An 11,300-nucleotide genomic window follows, 5' to 3' on the forward strand; every position below is an offset into this window, starting at 1 on the left:
TATTCTCATATCAATCAAAGAACTCTATAAACAATTCATGGAAATTTGGGGTTTTCAAAAATAAACTCAGAACGTTGAAATCCAGCCCCCCTCAGTGGCACGCGCGCACCCGGGAGCAGGGCCGCAGTGTGGGAACGCCCCTCCGGGAGCTCCCGGGGCCGCCTGATGGGCGGTGCCCACCGGCTAGATTCGCCACCTCGCCGGGCCCGGGTCTGCGGCGCTCGCGCTCCAGGGTCAGACTGAGGACGGAGCGGGCGGGCGGCCGGGCCCGAGAGGCCGAAGGGCCGGCCGGGAGCGGGGCGGCGCGGGCGGGGGGCCGGGCGTGCCCACGTGACCGCCCCGCCCGCCCGCGGCCCACCGAGCCCCGCCGCCTCCCTCGGGCTGCAGCTCCCGGCGTGCCCCGCACTCGCCGCTGCCCGCCTGTCCGCCTGCCCGCCCCTCCCTCGCCTCCTCCCGGTGCCACAGAGCCGGAGCGCCAGCCGCCGCCGCAGCCACAGCCGCGGGCACTATGGTAAGGTGGGCGCGCCGGCCGGGAGGCCCGGGGGCGGCGAGAAAAGCCCCCTGCGCGCGGCCCCCGCGTTCCGGGAGTGAGACCGCCATTTTAACCCGAGTTGGTCCCTGAGGTGGGCGCCTCTGCGCTGTGGCCCCGCTGCTCTCTCCATCCGGCCGGCCTGCCCTCCCGACGTCAGGCCCGGCCCGACCCGGCCATTCTTTGGATTCTCGGGGCCAGGGTGGGGGGCCCCGCGCCGGTGCGGGCTGGGGGAGTCGCCGGGGGCGCGGGAGGGTCCGCAGAGTGCAGCCCTACGTGCGCCGCGTTTGCCCTTGGCTTCCTCATTTTACTTAACACGCGCGCTCTAAAATTGGTACGTGCCCTGAAGGCGCTGGGTCAGGGTCTGGGTGGCTCGTAAGAAAACCCTTAGTGGGAGATTTCGGAGCTGGGGAAACTCTTTTTAAAACGCTTTCTCGGGGTAAAAAGCTCTTCCACTCGCCCAGTTAGTTTTGAAGTGTCTGCATTAGAGCTGTGGGGAGATTATGTAGTCGTGGGCAGTTTGGAGTTTACACTTGATTCTCTTTCCTTATGAGGAAACGTCAGTGGCTAGGATGACTTAAAGAAAAAAAAACGTGTAAGCATTAACTACTGAAATCCAAAAGCGTTTTTTTTTTTTAAGCCTGCAGAGTTGACACAATACAGAAGGTATTTTTGCTGCTGTTCCTGAAGCTCTGACATCACCCAGTGAAATAGGAAACATTTCAGGGATGGGACAGCTTGTGTTTGTCCCTTTCGCTCTACCTTTCCATTTGCTTCTAAGTCCAAAGCTTTTTAAGAAGGATGAATGGGCAGGATGAGTTAGAATCCTTCGGTGTATCATATATTGATTTTTAAAATGTGACAAATCTGATTGGACTACTTGCACGGTACAGTACAATTTTTGATGTCCACCCTGGAGTGAATCCTCTCTAGGCAAACTGTAATTTTGGTTAAAACCAAAATACATGTTCTAAATTACTGTCCTTTGTTTATTTTCAGGCTTCTGGAGTTACAGTGAATGATGAAGTCATCAAAGTTTTTAATGATATGAAAGTAAGGAAATCTTCTACACAAGAGGAGATCAAAAAAAGAAAGAAAGCAGTTCTCTTCTGTTTAAGTGATGACAAAAGACAAATAATTGTAGAGGAAGCAAAGCAGATCTTGGTGGGTGACATTGGTGATACTGTAGAGGACCCCTACACATCTTTTGTGAAGTTGCTACCTCTGAATGATTGCCGATATGCTTTGTACGATGCCACATACGAAACAAAAGAGTCTAAGAAAGAAGACCTAGTATTTATTTTCTGGTGTGTAAAAACAAAAGCAAAAAGTACTTTTAAAATGCAAGGATTGTTATTATCATAGTCAGTCTTACCTTTGTCTTTTTTATAAATGGGATTCAATAATTTTTTTTCTGTAGGGCTCCTGAAAGTGCACCTTTAAAAAGCAAGATGATTTATGCTAGCTCTAAAGATGCCATTAAAAAGAAATTTACAGGTACAAACATTGAATATTTTGTGCAGAGAAATTACTTTTTATTAATTATAATAATGTAATGTGATACTGTTTGTACTTTTCTTTTAGGTATTAAACATGAGTGGCAAGTAAATGGCTTGGATGATATTAAGGACCGTTCGACACTTGGAGAGAAATTGGGAGGCAATGTAGTAGTTTCACTTGAAGGAAAACCGTTATAAAATGACAGTCAAGTGCCATCTGGATCTTACGGAGCTTCCATATATCCAGCTCAGTCCTTGGAATAGTATTAGGTCTTATTTTTTTGTTTTATTTTTTGTTTTATTCCCCTTTCCACTGGGCCCTTCCAACACAATGAATGAAGGAGTTATCATTCATTTAAACAGCCTATCAGTGATTGCCATTAGACTTTTTAAAATGTTACTTTTGTGTAGAACCTAAGGAATGCCTTCCTATCATATTTTAGCCAAAAGAACTGGTTATATGCCTCCCTTGTAGCAAGCACTACAATGAATGTGTTTGTCAATGTGAATGGCTTAGAATACTGCTAAGGGTAAGCTAATTGAATGCCTTGAAAGTATTATCCACTGGTCAGATGGTAAACTTTTTTCAGTATTATTTAAAGTTGCACTTGATTGCAATCTGTGAGGCTCAAGCGTTCATACACCTCACCTGCCTTGGCAAGCCTATTTTTTGTGACATGGCAGCACGAATATAACACTATGCATTAAAAGCACTTTTTTGCAACAAGTTTAATCTCCCAAAAGGAATGCCAATTAAGTTTTGTTAACTGTGTCATCAATTTATCTTAGTACCTCAGTGTTCATTCCTGTTACCTGCATATCTTAAAAGAAATAGCTGTTATTAATGCCTTTTTGTTTTCTGTTGAATGTACACTACTGAATAAGTGTAGGAGTTTTATGTTTACCATGTGAATCCTACAACACTAAAGATATTTTGAATATCAGTCATGATGGCAGTTTCTGTATAAAAGAGCCTTAAATGGAACATTGTTTTCAAATCAAACTCCCTACCCTCACAGAAATGGCCACGTTGCAATAAAAATTGTGGCATATTACAGAATGTTGCCTTGTTTTCCTTGGACATTTTGCAAATGGTATATGAAACAACTTTTAGGGTAAACAGTTATTAATCTCTGCATTGGTCATTTGTGAATTTTTTGTTTTAACGTTCATGCACAGTATTTTCCAGATTTCTTGGATTTATTTGCTTTTAAAAAATAATTCTATTATGGGCGGCGCCTGTGGCTCAGTGAGAAGGGTGCCGGCCCCATATACCAAGGGTGGTGGGTTCAAACCCAGCCCCTGCCAAACTGCAACCAAAAAATAGCCGGGCACTGTGGTGGGCGCCTGTAGTCCCAGCTGCTCGGGAGGCTGAGGCAAGAGAATCGCCTAAGCCCAAGAGCTAGAGGTTGCTGTGAGTCCTGTGACGACATGGCACTGTACCAAGGGCGGTAAAGTGAGACTCTGTCTCTACAAAAAAATAAAAAATAAAAATAAAAAAAAAATTCTATTATAAAGCCAGCATAAAATAACCATTGTTAAAGAGGGTACTTTTATAAACATTTATTTATTTCCTTATGTGTTAATGCAGAAATCCAAAATATTTTTTGCACTTTGACATAAATACTCTTCAATATCTGATTTGTTCTCTGGATATAATAGCATAGTTTTTTTTATTTTCATTTACATTTTTAAGTAGTATAGTAGAAGCAGGGAGTTCTTACTGTGTATTTGGTTATAATGAAAATAAGTTATAAAATGTCCTTCAAAAGTTTAGTGATACTTAATGATGTTTAAGAATTTTCATTTCAGGTACTATTTCTTAATATATTTTGCAGATTGAATCAGAATAAGGAATTGATATAGCACTCTTAAACATTAGTAGTAGGATTTGGCTATGGTCCAGACTGCTCTCCTTATAGAGAATTTGATCTGCTCAGTGTGAGCAGTTTGCTGTTAGCCAGAGCTATTTATGGCAAACACATGCTTTTGTATCTTGTCATAGTTATCCACAAATGGCAAAACTGGACTTGATTCTACCGGTATGCAAAACAGGCTTGCTGGTAACAGTCAGTGTTAGCTCAGAACTTAACCCCATAGCTCTAAAGAATGCTTTTATCAGAAAACAGGAAATGAAAATATCCCTTAAAAAAAATTTTTTTAATGTATGGAAGTGATTTGAATTTAATTAGATTTTCCGCATATTTTTCAAAGGATTTTCAGATGGGAACATTAAAAATGGGAGTTAAATGTCTAAGCTTCCACTTAAAATTATATGAATGGTTTGGGATCTTTTTGTACTAAGCAATTTTATTTCAGGCTTACAGCTGTCCCTGTGAATTACTCTGGACATTTTGATGACTTTTTGGTAAGGCCAAACTCTAAGAATACTGATACTAAATCTAATATGTAACTTGATAAACCATGAAAATTTTCATTGAGTTGTTTTCTCTTCTTTTAAAAAAATAAGGGACTACAAGTAAGTTATGTAGTAGCTCTTGTTTTTATAACTGGGTCTTCAACTTCCTCATATGCTTCTTTATATAATACTAGAAATTAAATATTGCTTTAAACTATGATACTTTGATATATTAGATTGAAAAAACATATTAATATAGTTAAATTCATCTTTGAAATACATCTTTGTGCATAGAGCCAAAAATAATGATAAAATTGATAGTGGTTTATGTGTTGTTGGAGACTAATTTGACCATTTGAAATTATAATTTTATTTTGCAATCATTTACAATGAAACAATGTTCCAGTTAGCTTTAAAAGGTATACGGTGCTAATTAGTAAAATATTGAAGGCAATATTTTATTGCTAGCTTGCAAAATTCTAAGAGTTTAAAAATAAAAAATATGTGAAAATATTTAAAGCTGTTGAGATGTGTTTGCTTATACTTTGGGACATTAAAAGTTTTAAAATCGACATTGCAGATCAAAGAGGCACCATTATCTTTAGTCTGTTTTTCAGTATTTTAGTTGACATACTTTCTCATTTAGCAATATGAATTTCTTTAAAAACAGTGTTACAGCAATTAGTTTTAGTTTTTTCAGACAAATGGGAACAAGTTGGCATTTGTCCTAAACTGGCCATCAGCTGTTGTTTTCCATCATTATCTAAAATAGTGTTGCCAGCATTGTGAATTTATTGTGCGTTTTTAGTAGATCGGAAGTAAATCCTTTTAGTAAGTTTGAATATCTCTGCTATAACCTTTATAGCAGCTAATTAATGGAATCTGGCAAATGAGCTTTGGGAGAAAATGCTTTTAGAAGTATTTTCTTACAAAGGAATAATCTCAGCAGTGGTAAATCATTGCGTAGTTGGGAATACTTTTCACTAAATTTACCACACTGAAAAAAATCTTGTTCTTCTCTTCATCGGTCTTATTTTTGCTTGCAAATTTAATAGATGCAAAAGAACATGAATATTCATTTTTCTATGAATGATGTTAAAGCTACTAGAGATGTGTAGGCAGGCTCCAATGAATATTGCTTTTAAGAAAGCTTGAGTTTGGCTCAGCACCTGTGGCTCAAGTGGCTAAGGCACCAGCCACATACACCTGAGCTGGCGGGTTCAAATCCAGCCCGGGCCCGCCAAACAACAATGACGGCTGCAACCAAAAAATAGCTGGGCATTGTGGCAGGCGCCTGTAGTCCCAGCTACTTGGGAGGCGGAGGCAGGAGACTCGCTTGAGCCCAGGAGTTTGAGGTTGCTGTGAGCTGTGATGCTACAGTACTCTACCCAGGGTGACAGCTTGAGGCTCTGTGTCAAAAAGAAAAGAAAGCTGGAGTTTATGGGTGGTGCCTATGGCTCAGTGGGTAGGGCACTGGCCCCTTACACTGAGGATGGTGGGTTCAAACCCATCCCGGGCCAAACTGCAACAAAAAAATAGCCAGGCATTGTGGTGGGTGCCTGTAGTCCCAGCTACTTGGGAGGCTGAAGCAGGAGAATTGCCTAAGCCCAGGAGTGATGCCACGACATTCTACTGAGGGCGATAAAGTGAGACTCTTGTCTCTACAAAAAAAAAGAGAAAGCTTGAGTTTATAGATGTTCTTTGTCTCTTATCAGTCATTAAAGAAGTCTGAGGCTTTTCCTTTGCTCTGGAGCATCCAAATAATTGTTTCTTATAGAATTGAGAATCATCCTTCCACTTTAGTTTCCTTTCATAATGTAGACAGACAAATCTCTGGAGCCTCAGTTTCTTAAACCAAAATAATAGGAATGATAGTATATGTCTACCATATCTGATTGCCGAGCATCAAATATGTAAATTTTGGGTTTTTTTTTTTTTTTTTGAGACAGTCTCAAGCTATCACCCTGGGTAGAATTCCCTGGTGTCATAGCTCACAGCAACCTCCAACTCTTGGGCTCAAGCAATCCTTTTGCCTCGGTTTTTCTATTTTTAGTAGAGATGGGGGTCTCGCTTTTGCTCAGGCTGTTCTCGAACTCATGAGCTCAAGCAATCCACCTGCCTTGGCCTCCCAGAGTGCTAGGATTATAGGCGTGAGCCATCATGCCTGGCCCGTAAATGTTTTTTGAGAGCAGGAAATGCTATGTAAATGTAATAATTTGCTTAAACCATGCATTGTTTTTTCCTTTAAATTTTTATCAATGGACATACTAGCGAACATTCATTCTTTATACCTATAGTTAAGTAAAATAAAGATTAAACATTTATGTTAGAAATAAGGTTTATTATAAATCGGTGAACCTCTATTTTTGTAACTATTCCATTTAATCTCATAGTTTTAAGGACTAATTAGCTGATACGTAGCATCTGTTTTTCAGAATGAACTACATAGTTAATGGGCCAGGGTCGGTGGCTCATGCCTGTAATTCAGTTGCTCTGGGAGGCTGAGGGAGGTGGATTGCTGGAGCTCAGGAGTTCCAGACCAGCCTGAGCAAGAATAGGAGCCCCATCTCTACTAAAAATAGAAAAGCTACCCGGGTTTTGTGGTGAGCACATGGAGTCCCAGCTACACATGAGGCTTAGGCAAGAGGATCGCTTGAACTCTGGAGTTTGAGGTTGCTATGAGCTATGATGACATCATGACACTCAACCCCACAGCAACTGAGTGAGACTGTCTCGAAAAAAAAAGTTAATGGAACTTCTTAGTTGATGTTCATGACTACTTTTATTTTACTTAGATTTAGTCTGTTGCTCAGCCTAGAGTGCAGTGATGCAATTATAGTTCACTGCAGCCTTGCTGGAACTCCTGGCTCAAGTGATTCTCAGCCTTCTAAATAGCTAGGACTACAGGTGCAGACCACCACACCAGCTAAGTTTTTTATTTTTTGTAGAGATAGGGTAGCTCAGGCTGATCTCAAACTCCTGGCCTCAAATGATCCTCATACCTTGGCCTCCCAAAATGCTAGTATTATAAGTATGAGCCACCATGCCTGCTCTTTTAATTTTTTTAAGGTAGTTTTCTTTTTCACATGTGACCAATCAGATATTAGCTTTTTAGTTCCCCCAGATAATTTTGGGGTAAAAAAATGAAAGAAGAAAGCTATTGCTTTGGAACACTTGGCATAAATTTATCCCATATTGTTGAAAATCTACCACATCTATCTATAATATGTTTATTTAATTATTTTTTTTTTTTGTAGTTTTTGGCTGGGGCTGGGTTTGAACCTGCCCCCTCTGGTATATAGGTCTGGTGCCCTACTCCTTTGAGCCACAGGCGCTGCCCTATCACTGTTTATTATTAATACCCTAATTTTTTTTTTTTTTTAGAGACAGAGTCTCATTTTGTCGCCCTCGATAGAGTGCTGTGCCATCACAGCTCACAGCAACCTCCAGTTCTTGGGTTTAGGTGATTCTCTTGTCTTAGCCTCCTGAGTAGCTGGGAGTACAGGTGCCCACTACAAAACCCGGCTATTTTTTTTATTTTTATTTTTATTTTTTTGCAGTTTTTGGCTGGGGCTGGCCTGCCACAACACCCAGCCATTTTTTTGTTGCAGTTGTCATTGTTGTTTAGCTGGCCCTGGCCAGGTTTGAACCTGCCACCCTCAGTGTATGTGGCTAACTGTGCGACCCCTGTGCTGTGAGCTCTGAGCCAGAAATCAGAAGTCTTTTTAAGAGTGAAAGGGAGAGGAATTAATAATTACACCAGGACAGCTCAACCCCTGTAGCTCAGTGAGCAGGGTGCCAGCCACATACACCGAAGCTGGCGGGTTCAAGCCAGGCCCGGGCCTGCTAAACAACAATGGCAACTGCAACCAAAAAATAGCTGGGTGTTGTGGCAGACGCCTGTAATCCCAGCTACTCGGGAGGCCGAGGCAAGAGAATTGCTTAAGCCCAAGAGTTTGAGGTTGCTGGAGCTGTGATGCAATGACACTCTACCGTGGGTGACATAGTGAGACTCTCGTCTCAAAAAAATAATAATAATAATTACACCAGGACAACAGGCTTAAAATGTGCCAATCCCAACCAAACCAGAAGGTGTGGTCAGGAAGTATAGGCTGATAGTGAAATGTAATACCTAAATAGAATGAATTATACTAGACTCAAGATCATCATCTATTAATTTTAATTATATAATGCATGCTGACTTGAGAGTCTCATGAAATAATGTAATTGTTCTTAACTAATCTCAGAAGGATTGAATTTGGCTTTTTATGCTTTCTGAATAGTTTTCCTTTTGACTTTCATATTTATAAACTGTCAGATATTACATTTTTCTGTTATTTTCAATACACTTTGTAGTAGCTTCTGTGAATTGTTACTTTTCATCTGTGGGTGTGGAAAACCAGGTTTGTTAACAATTGTATATGAGAAAGTGAATGAATCTAGAGCAATAGTTTGAAAATGCCTGAGTACATGCACCTTATTCCTTTAGGCTGTTTAAAGGACTTTGTATTGGTGGTGTATTTTCTAGGTTTTGATTTTTTTTTTTTTTTTATATATAAGTAAGGTTTGTAAAAGAACTGAGCTGTAAAGAAAGGAGGCACTACTATATGGTACAGAGGTATATAAAATATTGATATTTAAGGAAATCGTATTTTCCTTTGACTATACCTATATCATAAAAGGCACACAAAGGAATTTGTTATTATTAAGAAGGAAAGAAAACATTTTTGTTTGTTTTTTGAGACAGAATTTTACCCTGTTGTCCAAGCTAGAGTGCAGTGGCATCATCTTAGCTCACAGCAACCTCAAACTCCTAGGCTCAGGGGATCCTCCTGCCTCAACCTCCTGAGTAATTGGAACTACAGGTGTGCCAACCCACTAATTTTTCTATTTTTAGTAGAGATGAGTCCTTGCTTAGCCTGGTTTCACACTTCTTGACCTCAGAGGGTCCTCTCACCTTGGCCTCTCAGAGAACTAGGGTTACAGATGTGAGCCACTGTGCCCAAACTAGAATGTTTATTTTTATTTATTTATTTATTTTTTTTTTTTTTTGAGACGGAGTGTCACTATGTGGCCCTTGGTAGATTGCCGTGCTTTATAGCTCTTCAAACTCTCGGGCTTAAACAATTCTCTTGCCTCAGCCTCCCGAGTAGCTGGGACTATAGGCACCCACCATAGCACCCAGCTATTTAGAATGTTTATTCGTGATCAAAATTGTTTTGATAGAGATGGGGTCTTGCCATGTTGTCCAGGCTGGTCTCAAACTCTTGGCCACAAGCTATTCTGCCATCTCAGTCTCCCAGAGTGCTGGGATTATAGACATGAGCCACAACACCCAGTCCAATTTTTTTAGATTATCAAGACAAGTAGCCCAGGTATAATCCTATAGTCCTGGCTACTTAGGAGGCTGAGGCAGGAGAATCCCTGGAGCCCAGGAGTTTGAGGTTACAGAGAACAGGTATTCTATTAGCAAAGTAATCTTAAAAATATAAAATGGCAGTTGACTTTCTTTTAGTTCATTAGATTTTTTTTACATGTGCTCTAGACATACCAGGAAGTAGCTTTCATACTTTTCATTTAGACATTTCCTTTACTCTTGACTTCTGATGGTTAGTTTGATTATGCATACAGAATAATTTAGTAGTTTATTTAGCATAACAGAAAAATTTGGAACAGATTTTTATTCAAGTGAATAGCTGTTTTCCCATCGAAGTAAAAAAGCTGGTTTTATGGTATGGTGGCACATTTTATGTGTTGTTAATAGTGGAATTTCAAATATTTCCCTTGGGAAAGTGATAGTTAATAAGTAAATTATAAAATTCCTGGGCCTATGGCCCAAAGCCTCTTTAGTGTGTGTTTCTTTGAGCTGATAAGAGCTTTTTTTTTTTGAGACAGAGTCTCATGTCGCCCTCAGTAGAGTGGCGTGGTGTCACAGCTCATAGTAACTTCAAACTCTTGGGCTCAAGCCATCCTTTTGCCTCAGCCTCCTGTGTAGCTGGAACTACAGGTACCCACCATGTTTTTTTTTTTTTTTGAGAAGAGTCTCACTATGTCGCCCTTGATAGAGTGCTATGGCTTCACAGCTCACAGCAACATCAGACTGTTGGGCTTAAGCAATTCTCTTGCCTCAGCCTCCCAAGTAGCTGGGACTACAGGTGCCCACAACAACACCCGGTTATTTTATTTTATTTTTTTTTGTAGTTGTTGTTGTTTAGCAGGCCCGGGCTGGGTTTGAACCTGCCAGCCCTAGTGCATGTGGCCGGAGCCTTAGCCCCTGAGTAACAGGCGCCAAGACTAGTTTTTCTGTTTTTATTAAAGATGGTATCTCACTCTTGTTCAGGCTGTTCTCAAACTCCTGAGCTCAGGTAATCTACTTGCCTTAGCCTCCCAAGAGTGCTAGGATTACAGGCGTGAACCACAGCACTAGGCCTAGGATTGTTTTTTTTTAAAATCAACTGAAAACTGAATCACTAGAAAGAAAGGTGGTTCCTAAATTGGCAGAATTGGATATAGTTTTATGAAAGGTAAAAATGGCAGCAGAGAATTTTGTACAAATCATAAAACTTTGCTATATCTCGGCAGTGCCTGTGGCTCAGCGAGAAGGGCACTGGCCCCATATACTGAGGGTGTCAGATTTAAACCCAGCACGGGCAAAATTGCAACAACAACAACAACAAAAATATCTGGGTGTTGTGGCAGGCACCTATAGTTCCAGTTACTCGGGAGGCTGAGGCAAGAGAATTGCCTAAGCCCAGGAGCTGGAGGTTGCTATGAGCTGTGATGCCATAGTACTCTACCGAGGGCAACAAAGTGATTGAAAAAAAAACTTTGTTATATATCTCATAAGAAATAAGATGTGAAAAGTATCTGTGTCCTGTTTTCATGAAATAAGTGGAAATGTGCTTAAGCCCAG

General features: G+C 40.8%; 1 protein-coding gene across 3 annotated transcripts; it reads left to right on the top strand.

Moving 5' to 3' along the window:
* Positions 1–230: 230 nt before the first annotated feature.
* Positions 231–3,083, top strand: CFL2 (cofilin 2). Of its 3 annotated transcripts, none has more exons than XM_053594698.1 (4): positions 231–511; positions 1,529–1,836; positions 1,950–2,026; positions 2,114–3,083. In XM_053594698.1, exons 1-4 carry the CDS (start codon positions 509–511, stop codon positions 2,224–2,226), a joined length of 501 nt encoding a protein of 166 aa, XP_053450673.1. In that variant the 5' UTR covers positions 231–508; the 3' UTR covers positions 2,227–3,083. The 3 variants fall into 3 exon arrangements, with proteins under 3 accessions (XP_053450673.1, XP_053450674.1, XP_053450675.1); XM_053594699.1 differs by lacking the exon at positions 231–511 and adding an exon at positions 531–623; XM_053594700.1 differs by lacking the exon at positions 231–511 and adding an exon at positions 1,341–1,416.
* Positions 3,084–11,300: the final 8,217 nt, after the last annotated feature.

Source organism: Nycticebus coucang, chromosome 6 (genome assembly GCF_027406575.1).
Source record: "Nycticebus coucang isolate mNycCou1 chromosome 6, mNycCou1.pri, whole genome shotgun sequence".
Taxonomy (NCBI): domain Eukaryota; kingdom Metazoa; phylum Chordata; class Mammalia; order Primates; family Lorisidae; genus Nycticebus; species Nycticebus coucang.

Coding starts and splice junctions, on each gene's coding strand:
- CFL2 (XM_053594698.1), top strand. Junction 1,837..1,949: donor GACCTAGTATTTATTTTCTG/GTGTGTAAAAAC, acceptor TTTTTTCTGTAG/GGCTCCTGAAAGTGCACCTT. Junction 2,027..2,113: donor CATTAAAAAGAAATTTACAG/GTACAAACATTG, acceptor CTTTTCTTTTAG/GTATTAAACATGAGTGGCAA.